Genomic DNA, 22,507 nt, shown 5'->3' on the forward strand with positions numbered 1-22,507 from the left:
AACAAAGTTGCTATGTTGGTGCAGGAGCAGATCGGTGAAACAACCCTTCCGTTTCAGGGAACAAGCCCGCCCTCTCCATTACAAGCCTGCAGCAGTAGCTCCCTGCTGCGGTTTCCTCCACTCCCACCCCATTAGTCCCCTCCACTGGAATTTTGGGTGTGCCAATGAGATAATGGGGACAATGCATGTCTGACTTGGGTGGAAGCCTAACATTCGGAAGCTTCAGGAGGCTGTGGATGTAAACCCGAGGTTCAGAATAAACAAGGGGGGAGGGACAGAGTCCAAGGAGCCCCGACGGGAGACCCCGAGGTGCCCCACTGTTGCTCTGACCAGCCCATTGAGCTACTTCTTGAATTCTCAATACCGGCCCAAGGAGCCTTCTGCCGAATCATACGTAAACACTTCTCTGTCTTTTGATCCCCAAGTGTGTGAAATACATTATCTGAAGAAACAGATCGTATCTGCGTCACTCAGGGGCTGTGTCACTTCCACATCAGGTCGAAATTCTTTTGTGTGACCTCTCAGTGTACCTCTCTTCCAGAGTTTTCCTTTTTCCCCACTCTCTGTCCCCCACCTCGCTACACCCAGGCAGCAGATGTACTCAGATTCCACTTCGCATGACTTACCCGCCACTTGATCAGGCGATTTTTTGTTCCATAAAATGTTTTCTTTTTTTGTCACTTTTCTTTCCTCGACAGCTGCGTTTTACCCTTCAGACACAAGTTCAAGCCACTTAGATCTCTCAGACTTGGACAGTTTTACTGCAGTCATGCCGTCATTCAGTCCATGTCCCAAACCCTGGTACAGCCTTGCTGACTGCGTCAAAAATGGCCTCTTCACTTGGAAGAGTCCAAGCTGGGATGGACGGACGGATGGTGACTGTCTTCCTGTTGCTTTCTATTGATGGATATGAGGTAAGCACCTACATATATGTCCAAAGAACTAATGAATATATACAGAAAATGCGTCTTTATTAAGTGAGAGCAAGTAAGACTTGAGTGGGCTGTAAAATGTTTCCCGAGAAAAGGCTGTGTCTAATTGACCTCATTTCTCCCTCAGCTGGAATTTGTAAACCCTTCCTTCCTTTCATGAGAGCTGCTGTTTCGGGTTTCAAAATGAGGCTCACACTTCCACTGTGACTCTTAAGTCAAAGCGAAATGCACATGAATCGCTATAAAGATGATCTATATTTTGTGGACATGGGTGGTCCAGACACCCACAAGGAGATAAATAAATGTTTGAGGTGGGTCCCTCGATGATTTTTTTCAATGGATGCCAATTTGGCAAGCTTGACTGGGCCCTACCAGTGTGAGGAACCATGATTTTGGTATGATGTTGGGGAATTTGTGGCTTCCATCTGCTGGTTATCTCACAAAACGGAGAGCTGAGAAAAATCACATACTGATTAAATCATAGAATCCCACACTTGGAAGGGACTTCACGAGATGATCGGGCCCGCCTCCTGAAGGTCAATGCATAAATCATTTTGTGCAGATGGCTGTTTATACTATTTTTAAAGCTCTTTAAGGATGGAGATTACACAGCTTCCCTTGGTAGTCTGATCTTCATGGTCAAGAACTTCCCTTTTTAAAAGCCCAGCTTCTCTCTGCAGTTTGGCTCATTTCCTCTTTTTCTCAGCTCATGTGAATGCAGGGAGTACACGATCATCCTCCCCTGCTAATTATCCCCGGCCCATATCTCACACCCTCGAAGCTAATTATTAAGAGCTGCACTGCTTCCCCTCCTAAGAGACACAGTCACAATTCCTTTACTTTTCAGGAGACTTGTGTCCCCTAACCCATTACTTTTGTCATTTAATTTGTTTCCTTCCTCCTTTTGCTGTACAACCGGCCTGCAGCTCGGTGTATAAGACTGGAAATTGCCCTCCCGTTCCTGTCCTGATCAGATGTCAATGGACAGCAGGGCTTGTTCACCTTGCTGTTTAGACTGCTGCCTTTCTTTTTTGTTCCTCACGTGGATTTTGCTCTGTAATAAATCCCCAGCCGTTTACTGTCGGACTGCTACTTTGTGTGTTTCCTGTGGGTAATCTGTCTTAGTTGTGTTGGCTTTTTTCTCAGAAGCGCACGTCCTGACCTCCAGAAAGTGAATCGGTTCCCCTGGCCTGCCAAACGGATTTTTTTCTTTTTTTGCAATTGTGACTGAAGAGCCTGAGTTGAGGAGATGAGACTGGATTATTCAGGTGAACTCAGTATAGACACAAATGTGAAGATAAATTGCAGGAGGGTCTGGGTCAGAGAGAAAGCATGGAGCAGACGCTGGGGTGACAGGTTTGAAGACCCTGCTGCTACCTTGATTTCAGCCAAGGAAAAAACCAGTTTGGCTGGCTTATTCTTTTTTTTAAATTTTTCCTTTCAGGACTGGGCCTTGGAACTAGGGCTCAATGGCAGCATGTGAGGTGAATGCCCTCCCACTGAGTTTCATCCTCGGGTCTCTTCTTACCATTTTTGAGATAGGGTCTTAAAGTTGCCCTGCCTGGCTTGGAATTCATTCCCAGCTGAGGCTGTTCTTGAATTTATAATCCTCTGCCAAAAGCCTCCCTCTTTAGAGCTGGGATTACAGATTTGTACCACTAGCTTGATTCTAGCTTGTGAGCTGGAGAATTTTAAGGGAATAAACCAGTGTTATTTGAAGGGACAAAGTTGTTGGAAATCTGTCAGAGCCATGGGAAGAAACAGAGTCCATTTATGAATAAACTATCTGTGCTTGCTTTGAACTTAGAAGTTTTACTTTATAGACGTTTGGGGGCCTATGAAGTTTTATTTGTTCTATCTTTTCAAGACACAAAGCCATAGCAGATGCGTATCAGACGACCAATAACCTCACTACTTCTTATGCATTATTTAAGATAGTTCTTCTGATATATTTCAGTTATTAAAAGCGTTCCCTGTAGGGCAATTCCCCATGAACTTGGAGTGACCCATCTGTGCCTCACCCGGGCTGTGAGAGAAGGATTAGAACTGTCACTTTTCTAGGGTTTCAAGACCTCAGGCAGCACAGCCATGTGCTTACTGAGCTGACAGTTGAGCCACTAGGCTGATTTTAAGGCTGTTCCCTCTCTCCTGGACCTCCTGACCTGCTATGCCACCGGGATCTGTGTCTCTAGACGGAGTGCAAAATCTTGAAGTATTTGAAGCATCAAACACTGTCAAGGGAGATGTGTTACTATGAATGTGACTTTCTCGGGGTGGGGTAGAATGCCAGTTTCCTAGAAATGCCTTGTATTTGTTCCATATGTCAGATGAAAACGTTTCAAACATCAAGAAATAAAATTACAATTGTTCAAAAACTGAGAGGGATCACTCAAAAACATCTTGTGAGCAGGGAGAAGCCAGCATTCTCTGTCTTGGCAGGAGCCTGTGATTTCCCTGGGGGAAATCACTTCAGAGGAGAAAGGATTCTAAATTAGTTTTCAACAGAGCATGGCTTGAACTCTGCTTCTGCCCTGTGGAAGTTTCTGTCATTGGGTTACTCTTAAGTAGGACTTTATTACCTGTGCAGTTTGACATGTGAGGCAGGGAGGGACACAGCTTCATTTCTGTGCTAGTCTTACCTCTCCACTCTCTCTGTTGGAAAGAGAAGAGCACAGTTTTATTTTTAATGTTACCTTTCTCCACTCTCCCCTTTTATGAGGACTATCAAAGCTACAGGACACATCAGTTTGTCTTCCTCTCATCTTAAACCACTCATAACAAATTTAGCCAAGAAATACCTGCTGGCTCTGCTAATTTGCCACTTTCCTGTTTTAAAATCTAACCAATTAGCTTGATTTTTCTGTCATTGCTCACATATAGTTTAAAGATCCATCCATCTCCCCCATCAGACCATGCTCCTACATCCCTCTTACATATACACTTTATGGGGCCTTCACCACTTTTCTTCCTGGCTAATCATTAAAGAGCATAGTGGTATGCAATTGTTCTTTGTTTCTCACTGTCCCTGACTCCTTCTCTCTCTCTCTCTCTCTCTCTCTCTCTCTCTCTCTCTCTCTCTCTCTCTCTCTCTCTCTCTCGTTTGTTTTTTTGAGACAGGGTTTCTCTGTGTAGCTTTGGAGGCTGTCCTGGAACTAGCTCTTGTAGACCAGGCTCGGACTCAGACTCACAGAAATCTGCCTGCTTCTGTCTCCAGAGTGCTGGCATTAAAGGCATGCTCCACCACCATCCGGCTCTCGTCTCTTCTTAGTCCATCAAAATACATTGTGCTTGACGATTTCTTCAAGACCCAATAGAACCTGACACACACACAGACACCCTTAAGTTCTTGTTGGATAGGAGTAGAAGATCAGCTTGGTATAATTTCTTTCCTATATTCAAACCAAATCCACCGCTTCCTCAGTCATAAACACTGCTCCTCGTTAAGTATTCACTTTTCAGAGCATGGCACCATTTAGATGCTGAGCCAGAAACCCAAGATTCCACTACCTTGTGGTACCCACAGCATCTCCTTAGCACTGTCCCTGCTGCTTCTGATCTCATCACTTTTGCTGCCTCAGTCATCATTTCTCAAGTCATCATTTTTCAACTGAGTTATTAAGCTGCCTTCCAAACTAATGCTTGTCTTGAGTTTTAGAATTAACCTTTAATATTTTCCAGGTTAAAAAAGAAAGAAAGGAAGGAAGGAAGGAAGGAAGGAAGGAAGGAAGGAAGGAAGGAAGAGTTTTAGAAGAAAGGATGGTGGACTTCTTGGGTGAAAAGGATTCAAATGTCTGTGGCCTAAGCAGAAGGCATCTAAGAGACGAAAAGATGGTAAGAGAAGCTGCGACGGGCTGAAGAGATGAGCTAGAATATTGACTCAGTGACGGCTCCGGTGTGCTCCTGCCTCCCACACTGCTACAGCATAATTGAATAAAGAGGGGTGAGATGCAGTCTGTGGAAGCACACATAGTGCTGTAGGACCATTTATGCTGATGGGAGGAGCTGAGGCAGCAAAATTTTTACCTGAATAGCCAGGCGTGGCTGTAAAATCCTTCGATTATTATCTGTATCACTTGGCTATCTTGTACATTTTACTATAAACTAGGGACATAGCAACCTTCCAGCCTCCCTCCCTCCCTCCCTCCCTCCCTCCCTCCCTCCTTTCCTCCCTCCCTTCGTGTTTTCTTTGCTTTAAAGCTTACTACGATACATTTTAAAACATTCAAATAGTCATGAAATGCTTCATATTCCCATTGGTTGTTTATAGCAGGCCCCACTTTCTAACCACACCTCTTGCCTTTGATGTCATCATGTTTTGCCAATCTCCTTTGAGTGAGTGGCATTGTTTTTAAATGTGCATTGGTCTGATTTCTAGTGACTAGTGATTTCATTTTCATGTTTTATAGGTTCTTTGCTAACTGTCTTTCATAATTTTCTATTAAATATCTTTCCTTTTGTGATTAGCATAAAGAGATGTCATATCTTTTATCTTAAATGTAACATGAAGTCCCTGAAGTTAGTAGAATTAGGATTAACAGTTTCTGACACATTATCATTTTCTGACTGACACCGACTCTGCCCAATCTTAAATATGTAACTTTTCATTATTTATAATTATAGTGTTTTTACTAGCAGAGTAGAGATATCCTCCAGTTGTAGAATAAATTGACTTATTCCCATAATGCAATAATATATACCTATGAAAAAGACCCATTTAGATATGTAAGAATCACAGTGAATAAATATTTAAAATGTGGCATAAATTTTAAAACATTAAATGTTTCCAAAAGGTTGTTAAAGCAGGATACTCCACTCAGGGTATAGATCACTTGTCAATAACTTGCCTACCTTTCCTGAGTCCCTGGGTTTTATAACCACCATAGCAGAATAAATTAGCTAAAATTAGTACAATTTAGGTAAACTTTCAATACATGCTATTTTGTATGTTATTTGGGTTATATTACATAAAGGTGGCTTAAGCATAAATTGTAACTGGGAAACATCAATGCTAATTTGGGAATCATTTTACTCCTGGGAGGGAAGAAAAGAGAAGATATGGGGATTGCATACCTGTTCTATGCACTTAACTCTTAACCCTTGGATTGGTAAAATACTGTATGTATCATCTCCGGGTACTGTAATTATCTGTTATATTTTGTTTTCCATATTGTTATGTGATATCTTAATTATCTGTTATATTTGTTTTGCAAATTTTCTTTGTACTTACACTTTCTTATTATTTTAAAACTTAAAACACATTTATCTTCCACCACAAATTATGTTTGCAGTTATTTCAAATAAACATTGGCTATGATTTAAATTACACAAATTAACAGTTATATGGCAACCCAAATTTGAAGGTGCTCTGTGATGGATTCACACCTTAGCAGATAAGGGAGTTTTCTGCTTCTACAAGCAATCAAGCCTAGTGGTTAAGCAAGAACAAAAGTCATAGAAGTTTTGAAAGTGTAACTAGCCACTTGCCTTTATAACATTCTAAAATGCATACTTGTTGAAGCATGGTACTTAATACAGAATCACCACACTGTTGGGAAACCTGCGTCCTTTCATCCCTGTGTAAAAGTTCAGCTACCATACTCAGTTTTGAAGCCAAATCCTCAGAGTCACCACTCATTTGTCACCCCCCCCCTTTTTTTTTTTTCATCTTGTTGTATGCTGTCTTGAGATGGACAAACACACCCCTCTTGCCAGATCCACATTCAGTTTGAGATCTGCCCTGGTGGGTGTACTTACACCAGGAAAACTGACAAAAGCTTCAAATCAGGGTTTCCCCTGTTGTCTGGGGAGAGCAGACTGTTAGGTTGGATGGGGGCCCATTACTACTCATAATCCCACTTCCTGTTAATTGAGCTAGCTCCCCGCCATGTTCTATTTCAGATCTACCTCTGGTTTCAGCTCGATTGCTACATACTTAGACAAATCACTATTATCTTTTTCCTCCAGTCACCCCATCACCTCACAAAACAATCTGGTTCCCATTTTCTGCTCAAATTCCTATCTTCACAGGAAGCCACTAAACTGTCCCCAAAACACTGGGCACTTTGGACTATTCTTAAACTCTACGTAAATAGAATCACACCATGCATGTCATTTTGTGTTTATCTTTTTTTTTTCTTCTGAGACAATGTTTCTGCTGTTCTGGAATTTAGTTGATAGAACAGGCTGGCCTCAAACTCAGAGACTTTCCTGCTTCTGCTTTCCAAGTGTTGTGATTAAAGACACGTGCTATGATCGCTCGGTGCTCAGCTGTGTTTATCTCCTTTTTGTGGCACAGTATTTGTTAGATTTATTCATGTTGCTTCATGTGGTTTATGCCCTGTAATATCTCATTGTGTGACTATATGAACTTTTCTCTTTCTTACTGTTGTTGTACTTCGGGTTGTTTCCAGGTTTTGGCTATAAAGAAAACCATGGAGAATGTTGTCTTACATTCATTTATTGTGTGTATGGGGTAAGGAAAATGTGTCTTGCTATACCTGTGGTGGCCAGGGGACAACTTGTGGGGGTTGATTCTCAACTTCCTCCAAGTGGATTCTGGGAATGGTGCTTAGGTCATCAGACTTGCTAGCAAGTGCCCTTACCCACTGAGCCATCTTGCCAGCCCATTTTGTGGTTACTTGGTTTTCCATTTTGTGCTTCTACCTTTATCCAATCAGTCAGCATCCTATGAAGTGTGAGTTAAGTTATTTATTTAGCCTTAGATTTTGTAAGGTATATACTTAAACATCCAACAAAAAGCCCAATGATTTTCCTAAATCTCAGTTTTATACTACCAAGAACGCATGAGCACTCCAGTTATCCACACTTCAGTCATCATTTATCTGCTTCCTTTGTGGGTTTGGCATAAGTACATAATGCAGTAATTCCATTTTACTCACGTTTCATGGAGACTTGACTGTAATTTTTATCCAAGTTTCATGTACTGAATGTGGAGTTAAGGATGAAACCTTTTGTTTTGCTTTGTGATCAACAAATGACAGTAGTAAATTTCCTAATGGTGAAACACCCTCACAAGCTTGAAATAAATCACAGCTAATCTTACTGGATTGCTAATGCTTCACACATGCTCAAGTTTCACTTAAAATCAATATTCACCAGGAAATAAATCTATATGATTTCCTTTATTTTCTCTTCTTGGTCAAGTTTTGCGTCAATTTTATCCTTTTTACAATACACATAGCTATAATATTTAAGATACGTTAAAAAAAACTGATCCTAGGAAAACATTTGTACCTGGTGCCTTTCTTAAGAAGTAGTTTTTTTTGTTTGCTTGCATGCTGTGGTCTCAGGATCAAACCTAGGGCTCATTCATGCTGGCCAGGTGCTCCATTCCTGACCTACATCCTGGCACCAAGTATACTTCTTAGGATTTCCATTTAGTCTATGAAAATTGGCTTGCTCTAAGGTTTTGCTTTTAAACTTCTACTAGTATCCTATTCAACAAATGATACTATCTTAAATGTTATACTAATTTCATCTAGATTTTCAAATACCTTTGTTCATCAATTTCAACACTCTCTTTTTGTCTTAATTCTTATTTGAATAATTATTTCCCAACTCATTTAGTTTCACAGACTGTTTCCCCTCTTCCATTTACATAGGTTAGTATTTTTTTTCTATTTCTTTCTTTTTCTACAGACAGTCGTAGCCTTTCTAGTCCTATTGTTTTCATTATATTGTTTTATACCTGATTTGCTGCCATTTAAATTTCAACAATCATACGTGCACTTTTAGTGCCAACAAATGGGCTCGCTGTATTTATTGATATGGTTATGCAAGCATTCTTTTTATGTCTGTTAATAGGAAACACATCAAAGGTTTGTGGTGCACTGCTAGGTTGTCCAAGGTGGTTCACAGAGTTCCTTTATGCCACAGTGGTCTGGGCTCTGCTGTTCCTCTCACACGTTGCTGCCTTGAGTGTCTGATATTTTGAATAGAGGGTTTTCATTCATGTTCATGAGTCCCATGCTATTTCCTTTCAGGTAAAGTCCTTCTGAGAGTGTTTGCATGAAAGTTATCATTGCATTGTAAAATGAAATGAGAAGTATCCCTTCCTTTTTCTTTGTTTTGAAGAATTAATGTAATTTTTTCTTTTTTCCCTTTGTAAAAATGTGTAGAAGAATTTACCTATGAAGACATCTGGACCTGAAGATCTTTTTGGAGAAAGTTTTAAAATAAGATATCAAGTTTCCAAATTGGAGGACTATTAAGATTTTTTATTTTCTTATGATTATCTTATTATAATTTTTAAAGAAATTTTCTATTCATTTTACTGTCAGGTTTACTGGACATGGAACTTAGTACAGTATATTTTCATTTCTGCTGGCTGTCTGTAAGATCTTTAGAGATGTGCATTCTTGTGACAGTTTGTGGGGGCTTCTTGGCTCCTTTTTTGTCTGGTTAGGGGTTTATTAACTTTTTTTTATCTTATGCAAAGAAGCAACTTTCAGCTTTTTTTTCTTTTTCCATTTACTTATTTGTTTTTTGCTTATTTGACAGAGTCTCATCATATACTTGTAACTGGCCTGGAACTCAGTAGGGATTGTTTTCTCTGGAAAACAAAAACACTCTTTTTTTGTTAGCGATTCCTGGTGCATTGGCTCAAGAGGAAACCCATTCTCCTTTCTCGTAAGGCTGCACCCCCATCATCACCAAGCCGAACACAGTCCTCGGCTTCGGATTCAAGCTGCAGGTTGGATGGTAGCAACCTCAGCTGGACCTCACTAGGCATCTTCCAATCCATGCTACCAGGAGCACCACTAACAGCAGCTATTCACAGAGGCCCTCCCAGCCCTCCCATTCTGTTTCCCGGAATGGTGGCAATAAAAGCTCCTTTGTCAATTAAATGATTGCATATTACATAACGATAAATTTATTTTGTACTTGATTAAATGTGTACGCACATACAGCGACACCCGTGTGGAAGTCAGAGGACGACTGTTGGGCGTCAGATCTGGCCTGGTGTCACACGTGCCCTGAGGATCAATGTAAGCGCTCAGGCTTGGCAGCGAGCACCTTCACCCACGCGGTCATCTCCCCAGGGCCATTGTCAGTTTGAAGCACCCTCTTTATCTTCAGCCTCTTTGATGACTTCTTTCTCGTATAAGATCCACACATGCTTCTGTGCAAAGAGTCTGCATTTTATAAATGTTTCAATTTCTTTATTTTGGCTCCATATATCTTTATGTATAAAAGGTCTGTTTTAATAGTTGGTTCAATTTTCTATTCAGTTGGATGACATTAGTCTTCGATTTGGTTCCTTTCTGTCAGTGTGAAACTGCTGTATTTGGGATGATATCTGCCTTCTTTTAGTTTAGTTTAGTTTTGTTTTAAAACACTTTTTTATTATATATTTAAATTAGAAAGAAGCTTGCTTCCGTTATCAGTCCCAGCTCCCTCTCCCTTGTTATCTGCCTTCTTACTCCATTTTTTGTCTTTTTTTAAAATTTAAGTTACAAACAAGCTTGTTTTATGTGTCAATCCCAGTTCCCTCTTTCTCCCCTCCTCCCCTGCCCCCCACCCCACAGACTCCCTATCCCATTCCCTTTCTGCTCTCCAGGGAGGGTGAGGCCTTCCTTGGGGGATCTTCAAAGTCTGCCCTATCATTTGGAGCCCTCCCCCATGTGTCTAGGCTCAGAGAGCATCCCCTCTATGTGAAATGGGCTCCCAAAGTCCATTGGTATACTAGGGATCTGAAACAGAGTCGACACTCCTTTGTCCCTGATTCCCTATTTACAGATTCACCTCTCTCTGAAATGAATTTGTAGCCTCAAAAGCAGTACCCACAGCACCCCCACGGCTCTTTACAGGCATGACAAAGTGGTGAAAAATTAGTCACCCAATGCAATTTCCTAATCTAGTTCAAAGAAGGTAAAGGTCGTGCTTTGGACATTTTACCGGTCATGCCTCTGTTTCTGATGGCACCCAAGCATGGCGCTGAAACTCTACTGTCTGTGCTCCTAAGTGCAACAAGTGGCTGCGTTTGTGTGATCATGAAATGACTGCTACTTGTTTGGAAAGCAGCATGCTAGAAAGCGTTGTTCCACGACGGAAAGCTATGAACAGTGAAGTCCTGTTTCTCAGGATCAAGAAACTGTCAAATCTTTCTTAGCTAGTGCTGGCTGCCTTGCGTGTTTCGAAAGGTGATGCAACACCGGAAATGCTGAGCATGAAGGTAAAGGAGACAGGCTCTACTATCATGAGACCGCTAAAGAATTGTTTTTAAATACCTGCTAAGATCTATGCAAGGAAAAGGGTTATGTGGGAGAGCAGGTTTCAGTGGTAATAAAGCTGGCTTGTTTCCCAAGGAAATTGGCAAACAAACTTATACAAGGAAAATGGTATTTTAGTTGACAAGAATGTTGTCAGAGACTTGTTAAGAAATTAAGTCTGCATTCTGGATAGCAGTAATAGCTCTGTATTCATGGTCTCTTTGTAGAGCACAACTACCACAGATAGTGATTATTGACTCTGTAATTTGAATATTTGTGTTCTTCCAATGTGCTAATTGTCTCTTTGTGTATGGGTACTTTTCCCACTGATCTCCTTTTGTTGTTGTTTTTCCAGATACACAGACATATTCATTGGTAGATGTATTTTCCCTATATTCTTTCTTTTTATTGCGTCCTTTCTCTTGTTAAGCTATGTTTCCTAACACCTCTAAAACAACATTAAGTAGCAGTCAAAATAACAAGCATCTTTCCTGTGTTTGTGACTCTGTGGGGGATTCTTCCAACGCTTCTTATCAACTGGAAACTTTAAGCTAAAATATGTTTTAATATCTTTAAAAGTATCTGTTGATTATTGTTTCATGGGGGATTGTGAGTTTAATATTTCCCACCAACTTTTGTTACCTATGGAGATGCTATTGTGTTTTTTTTAAATCTATCAATATGAAGAATTACATTAAAGGATTTTAAAATATAAAACAATTTTACATTGATAGCATGATTCTTCCTGATGATGACATACTATTTTAATATGCAGTTGTATTTTGTATTTTAATTTAATTGCATCAATTTCATAGCTCAAGTTCATTTAGAAAATATAAGCACAATTTATGCTCACATTTTAGTATGGACATTATACTCATTTCAGAAATTGAATTGATACTTTTTAGTCTTTCAGTATTCTAGACAAGCTTAGTTATGATTGAGTTGTCTGATACTCAGGATTAAGTACAAATTACTGTTGAAACATATGGCTGAGAAACACTTTCATCCTTTTTCTGCATAGAGACAGTGTCTTGCTATAAGTCAGTAGCACTGCCTTGGCTTTCCATGTGCTGGGATTGCATGCAAGTCAATAATTTGCAGGAAAGAAAACATGGTGTTCTCATTGAATTGCCTCGAGCTCCTTTTGCTAGAACTGTGGGAAGTATCGCTTCATTATTCCTACCAGTTGAATACCTTCACCACCAGAGCAGACTTCTTCTACTACAGGAACAGGCATGAGAACTGACAGAAAGTCAGCTTTGAGGCTGTGGTTAATGTAGCCTGTGAGCCCCCCACTGTGAGATGCTTTGGAGGAGAAAGCGATGGTTTTGGTTTTGGAGAAGCCAACAGACAAAGGCAGTTTCCTGTCTGCCCTGAGCACTTCTGGGACAACCATTTTAGGATCCTCTTATTGCTGAGTCCTCATTGTGAAGCAGATACAGAGAGTTGAGAAATGGAGATGAGCTAATGCCTAGATTGCTTTAATTTTATCTTTTCCACGTGAGAACCTTGAACCCAAAGGCACTAAATGACTTCTCGGGATCCTTCTGCCAGCTCTAACCTCCTTTAGATAACTGTGGTCTTACAGTTTCTAAGGAGAAATTTTCTATTGCATATCATAAATGAGTGAATGCATGTTAGAGGTTTTACTCCAAATCCACAGCTGCAGATCAAATTATATAAGCAAATTACTAAATTACAAAGTTTGGTATTAGTGTGTGAGTCTACCATACCGCAGGGCTAGAAATGGAGAAATGGAGAAATGCAGGTTGCCACGGTGCTGCACATCAGAGGAAAGCTCAGACATGCCAGTCAGCATCAGTTTCAGTCAAGACACTGACCATAGTAGAACTAGGAGAGCAGGGTATGGGATATTGTGGGAAAGCCAGACGTCTGCTGGTGTCAGGTAGACAAGTCCATAAATGGGCCAGAGGCAAGTGCCTAGGTGTGTGAATATACAGACAGGGTAAATGAACATAAAAGTTACGTGAGGCGCCTGGCTTTCAAAAGTGAGGGCCGCTATTTGTCCCCAGGGGAGATTTGCCTTTTGACTCTAATGCTGCCTGATGACATTTTTACCAAAATAAAACATAAACAATTATTTTCTAAGACAGATTCGTTGTTCAGTGTTAGCACAGCGCAGTAGAGTCCAGCACAGTCATTCAAAGCATGGAGCTATTCCTTCACAGCTGAAGAAGAGTAGGTGCTTGGAAGGAGGGACTTATAAAGAGACAGGAGACGACGATAAAGAAGGATGGAATCTTTATTTAAATCTATCCCCGATACATTGAAAGCTGAGTGCATTTATGATAAAGGACTCAAGGAAGAAGCTCTCTCTCCAGGTTCACCACTGCGGCTACCAGGCTGTCATGTCTTCTGTTATTACAATGCAGGTGTCGTGACTGTAATAATGATTTACAATTTATATCACAGAAGAATAATCTCGCTGCTACACATAAACAGGGTGGGACCTTTAAAATGAGAGGGAAAATGTGAATCCAGCACTTTCATATCGTGAAGTTGTTATCTTATCAACATCCTGGAAATACTTTATTTCATTTACAATCTTTTGGCTACACAATGCTAAAGGGAAATGTATTCATCCACATGCAAAGCAATGCAGCTTCAAAAATATAGCTCTTAAATGTATAGAACTTAAATCTACATCCCAGGTGACTGGCGGGAGAAGTTGTGAAGATGGTTGTGAATGCTGACACACTTATTTCCTATGGAAGAAAATAAAAGGAGTTGTTTAGAATAATCATAATAACCAGATGATATAGTTGATTTATCCAGGAGACATTTCAATGTCATTTAATAAAAATGGTTTAGCAATCTATTTATTAGTAAATCCGTCAGCATTTTTACCTGAATTTATTTTCACTTAAGGAGGATCTGTCTAAAGTATATGAAAAATATGTGTTTATAAACCATTATGAAAATTAACATCTATCAATAATGACATTTTGATTTGAATTTTTATTGTGCCTTAATCATTTTCTTTCTTTCCTGTTTTTCTCCTTTTCAAGGCTGGAGACTGAGTCGGGGACCCTGCGTATGCTTGGCAAGCACTGTACCACTAAGCCACCTCCTGGCAAACAATACCACATATATTGACATTTTACTCCTGAGTTAAATTATAGAGATTTTAATGTGGCATTACATTGCTGCTGCTTTGTCTGTTGACACCCAGTTAATGACTTTGTGAATGAGTAAGTAGATGGAAACTTCAAGAAGTTAAGTGACTTCAACATTCAGCGTCCTTATTACCCAAGATGCTTCTGCACACCAGAACAGCTTATGGCTGTATAACCTACATTTGTGAATGTGTTGGTACATTTCAGAAGTAACTGAAGAGTGCTTACTTGTCAGTGATTTTGGTTTGAATCAGCCAGTTGATGAAGTCCCTGGTGGCAAGACTATCGAGAATCGTGTTCATCTCATCGGAGAAGGAGCCGTCCGCATGTCTGCGGCCGAGTTCTTCAACAATGGTGACTTCTTCTGGGAAGCTAAGAAAAGGAGGGCTCAAGTCAGTGTTTGATTATCTTAAATTCATACGGATTGTTGATTGTTGGTGATGTGTGAGCGCTGCAGAGATAAAACCCCTCATACAAGCCCATGCAAAGCGTGACCATTAAAACAGGTTCAGGTTTTGGATCTTGGCCCTGAAACTAAACTTGTGTAGCTTCTATGCCCTTTTTCAAGAATCCATGTTGCCTTAAATGTTTCAGTTAGTCGGCAACACAGACACTATTGTTTAGACTATTCATTGCTCTGAAATTCAACACAAATGCATTGTGCCCTGTAAAGCCAGGGGCTATGAATGCAGCCTTGCATGTAGAAGTAAGGGGTTACAGCCTTATCGATTGTTACGTTTGCTTCTCTCATTCATTTTCCATAGTCGACATTTCGGGTATCCATAAAGACTATGGATTTCCATCAAGATGCACCATTGGGTTTGTAGGCATGATGGTTCCACTTGGGCTGATATACAAGTCAGCCTCCTTCCCACTTCAATGTTTCTCAGAAAGCATGTTTTTAACTTTGCTGAAAAATCAGAGCTGAACATAAGTTTTCTCCCACTTCCATTTCAAATGGTCACAAGAAAATAAGAAGCTTCAGGGGACCGCGTGTTTAAGGTCTAAGCAAGTAACTAAAGAACTTGTTCTCACTATTCACCTTGAACATTGTGACAGCCCCATAAATGTTAAATATATGGCTGTATGTGGTTGATGTCTCTACATGTTTTAGTACTCTAACACGTGAACATTAGTTGAACGAATATGGAACTTTAAGTCAGACTACAACCATTTTATTATATATTAAAATGTTTTTATGTTTTCAGTACAGTTTTTTTTTAATTTTCATAGAATGGTCCTTTAAAAAAATCTACATCAAGGAAAAACATCAGGTAAGAAAGCCCTGACTTACTCCCGCCTTCCTCTGCCTTTCACCAGCCAAGCAATGAATTCCTTTGCAGCCTGGCCCTCCAAGTAAGAGCTCACATCGCTGGTAAAGGTCCCTTCAGCGTGCCTCTCAAACTCATCGTGGCGTTTGGCAATGTTGTTCCTGAAAGAAATGTGGGAGTTACATGGAAGCTGTGTCTCTTTAGTAATGCGGTCCTCTCTGATAAGTGGTGGGAACTCCAGGCTCGGGACTGAGTGGCTAGAGGAATGAGGAGTTCAGGAGGTGAGGGTGGATGGAGGATTATTTTGAAGTTACACTAAGGGTCTGTATTGGAAAGTAGTTGGAAAAGGCTAAGGACATTTTAAAAGTGATTAAAATGTCCCTTCCTTTTCCAGAATGCTATTTCTACCTTCTCTGTTTCCTCATGGCATGGTTGTTAAACTTCATTTAGGTTTTCCTTTATCCTCTATACAGGTAGGTTAGACAGTAGGCCATGCTACTTAAAATCAGTTAGAGACTTATCGTTAATGAGCATCTGGCCAGAGTTAGTTAACAGAGTCAAAGGAAAGCAAGGGGAACAGTTTTGGATTATTATGAGAAGAACCATTTGATGACTTAAAAAAATACATGAGCCAATCAGAGAGAAGCAGAGGTGAGGTTTTATCCACCACAAGTGTGTACAGAGGACCCTGGGGAGCCAGAATGAGCGGCTCACTGCCCTGGCCATGTAGCACCCTTGGAAGGTTCATCTTAGACCAACAAACTGCTGAGGTTATGGGTGGTATTTCGTTAGTTTCCCACGTTGTATCATTCCCACTCTAGAGGATGAGAACAATTATTTTTAACCTTATAAATTTGTGCTTTCTCACATTTCAGATGCCTTACCTATAGTCATTGGCAGGGGCGTTGCTGGCCCCCAGGTCTGCTCTGACCACTTTGGCCATCTTCCTTGCTGCTAGACTCTCCACTTAAGGCTATCTGTGCACTGTCACCTCTTCTCATTCCCTCCTCTTCCCTTTTCATTCTACCCAGACACATCTGTGTCCTTTTCCTGAGTTTTAGATTTCTTCAGCTGCTTGGTATGCATAACTCCCTTTCTCAAGTGGGCCATCCTCCAAAGAAATTGTGAAATTCCACCATCTCTGTGAAACTCTTGTGGATAATTTTCTCCAGTAGCCTAGGAGCAGCAAAGCCCCCAACACTCCTCAAACAACATCCAACATTAAAATGTATGCCTTATGATGGGTTTGTGTTCCTGTTTGTCGCCTTCTCTCTTTATGCTCAGTGACTAGCTACGCTGTAATTTAAAAGTGTGTCTTGGATTTTATTTTACAAGAGAAAGAATGCATCTATTTTTGTACTTTACCAATGATCAACTCAACTATGGGATAATCTTAAAGTGATCACAAAGGCATGTTGAATTTGCTCTAACTTTTAGTAAGAATTAAATTTCCAACCTAGCTGTTTCCCAAAACTTGGTTTCCAATTTTAAGGTTAAAATGGGTGAGAATAAATATTATTAAGACTAGTGCTTGTTTAAAACAATAAAAAAGTATACGTTATGTTGGTGTGTGGATGAAGATTTGAAGAGGTGAATCATGAAAGTTGAAATAAAGGGTAGCACCCCCAACTTCGAAATCATCCAAATTGAATAAGCCCATTTGATGAACATGATAAGCTAAGCATTAGGAGAATTTCTTGATATGAAGTTGTCTACAATATAGGGAACAGGTTTAGATTCTTACCTGTTCCTCTTGGTGTTCATCAGCCACTGCACAAAATCTTGGGCTCGGCGGGAGTCCAGGTATTTGCTGTAGTCACTGGTGAATGTTCCCTGTGAATGGCGCTTGTCTTCATTTATTTGATCAGGGTCCTCGAGTGGGTCTGTCTGGGAAGCTGGGAATGATCTGTGAGCAACAGGAATTAAACAGCATAAACAATAGTTCAGGAGCAAGTACCCTAAGGGTAAATTCTCCCTGAGTATATACTTTATAAGCAGACTTATTGAGTAGAGCCCTCACTACAAAATAGAAGGTCCATGCAGTAATGAGTCTGGTGTTTCTGTAGATACCTTAGACTCTGAGGTACATGAGAGGGTCCTTAGAAGGACCTGAGCTGCTCATGGGAACAGCTTTAGTGTATTGAGAGATACTTGTTCTGAATTCTAGCAACAGGTTTCTCAAGTGTTTTCTGAAATAGGATGAAGTAAATCTTTTCAAGTAATTAATCTACTCATGATTATGCTAATATGACAGAGGAGAGCAGTGACTTGAATATTTTAAAAGTTTAAGAATCTCAAATCATTTGTTTGGGCAGCAGATCTATGCCCCAAATTTTGTCTTGCACATACTAATGTTAAAAAAAAAACTCAATTATTTAGTTATACGGTAGCTAAAGCTTGGAGAAAGGGACAAAAAAAAAAAACACCATCTGCTAGTTTGAAAATTCCTGGTGGATATTCCTATGTAACTGGTTGGCATGGTAAATATACAGGAATATCAATGTAATAGTCACAAATGATATACTATTTTTACTCAATGAATTAAAATTACGAAATATTATATAAGATAAAGTATTTCTCTGCCACTCATGGGAAAGGGCATGCACTTCCAGAACTTTTCTGGAAGACACATCAGCAAGACCTTTGTACAAGCTCTGGTTTAAACTCACTCAAATCCTTTGACATTATAACCCCATCTCTGGAGATCCACCACAGAAAGTATTAAAGAATGTGGGGCAAAGTACAGATGGACACACCTCACTTTTCATAGTCTTCATGGGCAAATTTTAAGACTTCTTAAATGACCAATAAATAGAAGAGGAACATCAAGGTAAATATTGCATATGTATGAGGTGAAAAGCATACACTCTTACATACCATATATGTAAATGAATATTATAATAAAAGAGAAAGTTAACAACATAATTCCAAGAAACATGATTCATGGCCATATATGCTAAGAGATATTTGTATTATACTTTATACGGGTAGTGGGGGAGGGACTTAGAGAAAGGGAGGGGGGAGAAACTGATATAATGCTATTTCAATTAAAAACCTATTTTAAAAAGTTTTCAAGATCCAGGAAAGCAAGACACTATATTTATATATTTTGAACTGTTTTCTTTGGGTAGTAGAAATTTGAATACTTAAAATTTTTGCATATTTCTAACATTAGACATGTGTGCTTTTTACAATTAACAAAGAATGATGTTATTTTTAAAGGCACAAGAAAGGACTTTGAGTTGAAAGAGTTAAAACAATGTAGTTTGCCATGTGTGAGTAATGAGTGGATACAGCACCATCTGAGAGAACCCAAAAGATTAAAGTTTCTCATTTTCATGGCTTGCACCCTTTGTTGGTGAATATACACCCTGCTTCATATTCCAAGAAAGGCCACATTTGTCACCACTGTGCTTTCAACATTTCAAAACTGTGCAGGGAGGGCATACCTCCAAACCACTGACACCCTACTCACCAATCATGCTTCTCCAAACTTTGTTCTAAGCACACTGTCAGGCTAGGTAGAGTCTATAGGTTAGTACCTGGATTTCTCCTCCGTGTCCTGAAGGGAATGCTGCCAGCTGCCTTGCACCAGCATTACAAAAAATCCAGCCACAATGTAAATGTTCTTCATTTTTTTTTCTGCCTGCTGAAGCACAGAGTAGAAGGTAGGGGAATGGTAGGGGAGTAAGCAGTCCAAATAAGTTCAGTTTTGACTAAGTAAATATTATATACATCAAAAGGTAATGCTGTCAATTTTAACTTGCTTATCGTTCCAATTCCACCTTAATTTCAAGTAGAATATATTTCTCCATGAATTTTGATAAGCAAAAAATAACACAAAGAATATATTCTACTATTAGGCTTTTTCATTAATGTAGGACAGCTCTGTTAATGTTTAGAAGGCTCATTTCCAGACTTGAAATAAAAAGTGTCCACAATAAACATTTAAAATACCCTCTGAGGATGATATGCTGCATATGGTTAGCCTGAGTGGCGCCTTAGCCATAACACCACCCCCTTCACTATCAGTCTGGCTTTCAATTAATCGTCCTTCACTTCCAAGCATTTACATTATACTGCATTTCAACCATCTTAAAGCTGCCTCGGGCTACAACTTGGCATACCAGCTGTCGGTTCAGATGTATTATTCATTTATATTTTAAATAGTGTAACTTGGTCTAGACTTTGTAATTATAAAGCGGCCAACAGATTTGAGGTATTTTAGGGTGCTTTGACCTGTTCTAAATTAAAGGAAAAAATCATTTTAAAGACAAGCAATTTGCAATAAGAACTAATGCTCCTGGCAACTTGAACAATCACAACTAAGAAATTAAAGATTTTTATCCTAGGGAAAATTAGTGCTTGCTTTTGAAGTCCCAGAAGTCCCTGGATTGTCTGGCAATTAGACTCAGTCTAGGAAATGACATTTCCTATTAATGACACTATAATGCTAGCTGTAGTATACACCTGGTTTCTTGTCTGTTCGTCAAAAACACGTACTCTGTGAATCCATAAGATACCAAGCATGTGATGATGAGGATGGAGACCCACATGAATGTGGGCCAGGATGCCTTCCATGGAGTGAGCTCTGCTTTCTGAATTGAAACCTTGAGTCCACTATGTGCCAAGGGCTGCTCTCTGCCACTTTCCAACTCTAACGTTTTATTTTTGAGAAGTGGGAATTTCAGCCCAAGTTTCATTATGTTTCTCCATAAATAAATTGAGTATTTTTAGCAAATGACATTTGGTTTGGAATAAGGATTTTACAAATATTATCATTTTAAAACATCAATCTTTTCTTTAGCATCTCAGTCATATTTACTATCTGTCGCTGGCAGTAAAACAGGGATTGTATTACCTGCAGTGGTAATGCTCTGAAGTAAAAAGCCCTCGTAGAGGAACTGGCCAATCAGACAAAGCAACGTAATAGAAATTATGCATTCACTCTTCTTGACCATCAACATCTAATGATCACTTTGACACATTTCTATGCTTTAGTTTAACCAGTTGGCAAGCTTTTGTGAACTTGTTATATTTTCAGGTAATGCCTTTGATTATACCTCTCACTGTTAACAACACCTTTTTATACAGTTGAAGAGTTAAAGCAAGCACTTCCCTTTAGGAATATAACACTATTGGAAAACATCCTGTAAAAGACTGAACAATGCTAATTCAGTACTAGATAAATCCTTCAACCCAAAGTCCCTGAAGATTTTGTGATGGCCTATTAAATTTATCAGGGCAGACTTACAGCAGGTAACATAGTGAGAACATAAGTCTTCTACTGCAGCCCAAAGAGAGTTCTTCTGTTATAACTCAGTTTTTGAAAGTTAACAAAATTGCAAGGAGACACAATAAACTTGTTTTAATACTATTGTGGAGAATTAAATATATTGTTTTAACATCAAAATCTTATTCAGTAAGGAATTTTCAGTTACTTCCCTCCTCTTTTAGCTAGTGTAAAGAAAGAGTATGGTATTTTTGAAAAAACAAAACAAAACCACAATTTTCCAATCAGAATTAAAAGGAGACTATAGTGACAGTACTGCTTCCTGTTAAATGACAAAAAAAAACCCTTAGATGTAGGAAAGAAGAGATCATACTATTTTCCTAGTATATAGTGGGTTGTAGGGTACACAAACACTTTCTACTTCCTTGTCTCCTCTTCAAGGAGCACCTAGAGTGTATGGAAACACCCTCTGCTATGACTGAATCCGTTGTTGGCCTTTGGGAACTGGAACTTTTTCTTTGTGAAGTCAAATAGGTACTTCAAAATATCTGATTTGTTTTTCTAAAGAGATGTACAAGATTCCATTGTAGACGTAGCAACTTTGGATTTCGTTTCCAACTATTGGTCGTCAATATGTTATAAATAGCTGTTAGTTTATAACGCATATGAAGAAATCCCCAGGCATCAAGGATTCTTGTTCTCTACACCAAGGATACTGGGTTCTATTTACAAAGGGTTGATCTATAGGCCTTGGTATTTTGAAATGTTAATAGAAATTTGGATACTTGAAAGATGACATTGAGTATTTTCTTTTAGAAAACAAGGGTTTTTAATTGATAAGGAAAAATGCTGTTGTAGTCTGATAATGTGTACTTTTCTTGTGAAATTAAAAAACCCCTTCTGTTCAAAGTAGTGCATGCATCTATCAAATCCAAGGAAAAAATATTAATTTTTAAAGATTGTTTACTTATTCAAAATGCTTCCCTCCTTGTAACAAGTGCATTGGTCGGAATCCTTGTTTTTCTTTCTATTTTATGACTACAGTGCATTATTTCTCTAAGTAATTTGTGAATTCATTATGTAGGTAAAAATCTAGTCCATAACATTTTTTATCAAAATTGTGTCCTTCATATTCCTATCAATTAAGTAGGAGATGAAAAAGCAGTATTTTAATTCATAATACTTACAAATACTTAACAACCCAGCCCCCTCCAAGCAGACTTTACTTCACCTGCACAGTGTGCCTCTTACCTGCTGTGACTGAGCGGAGAGCAGGTGAGCAGGTGCAGACGAAGGAGCCCACTTGGGAACTTTGGATGTGTTCTGTGCCCAAGCTCTGCACTTCTGCACCAGGGTGCCGTGCTTTTATATATTCTCCAGGCTGTTTAGCCACGCAGATATTACGCTGACAATATAAATTTCTCATCTGTAAATAATGGGGTTTTGTTCAAATGATTTCACTCACCCACTCGCTTTGCTCATCTGCATTCTGTGCTGATACCGGGTTGAGACCTCAGAGACCCGGAAACTTTTTATTTACTCTTGTGCCTTTCTGTTTGGGAATGGAAAGGGCAGTTTGGATATCCACTCAGGCATGAAAAACCACTTACATTCCCTGAAATGAATTTTGACGTCAAATGAGCCGAGTCTCATTTGAGGGTCTTGCAGTCCCTTGATTTGTTGTTTGGCCATCATCAGC

General features: G+C 39.4%; 1 protein-coding gene and 1 long non-coding RNA gene across 4 annotated transcripts; one reads left to right on the forward strand and one right to left on the reverse strand.

Moving 5' to 3' along the window:
• The first annotated feature begins 609 nt into the window (after positions 1-609).
• LOC121140366 lies at positions 610-14,843 on the forward strand. The gene is made up of 2 exons (XR_005877157.1): positions 610-914; positions 14,197-14,843. It is a non-coding gene; the product is annotated as an uncharacterized LOC121140366 (long non-coding RNA).
• Positions 13,413-22,194, reverse strand: Gcg (glucagon). Of its 3 annotated transcripts, none has more exons than XM_040745452.1 (6): positions 22,060-22,194; positions 19,118-19,224; positions 17,320-17,481; positions 15,599-15,736; positions 14,533-14,676; positions 13,413-13,893 (listed from the first exon to the last, which is right to left on the reverse strand). In XM_040745452.1, exons 2-6 carry the CDS (start codon positions 19,207-19,209, stop codon positions 13,887-13,889), a joined length of 543 nt encoding a protein of 180 aa, XP_040601386.1. In that variant the 5' UTR covers positions 19,210-19,224; positions 22,060-22,194; the 3' UTR covers positions 13,413-13,886. The 3 variants fall into 3 exon arrangements, with proteins under 3 accessions (XP_040601386.1, XP_040601387.1, XP_040601388.1); XM_040745453.1 differs by having other exon boundaries at positions 19,118-19,221; positions 22,060-22,180; XM_040745454.1 differs by lacking the exon at positions 13,413-13,893 and having other exon boundaries at positions 14,529-14,676.
• Between the last annotated feature and the right edge of the window lie 313 nt (positions 22,195-22,507).

Source organism: Mesocricetus auratus, unplaced genomic scaffold, assembly GCF_017639785.1.
Source record: "Mesocricetus auratus isolate SY011 unplaced genomic scaffold, BCM_Maur_2.0 Super-Scaffold_100004, whole genome shotgun sequence".
NCBI lineage: Eukaryota > Metazoa > Chordata > Mammalia > Rodentia > Cricetidae > Mesocricetus > Mesocricetus auratus.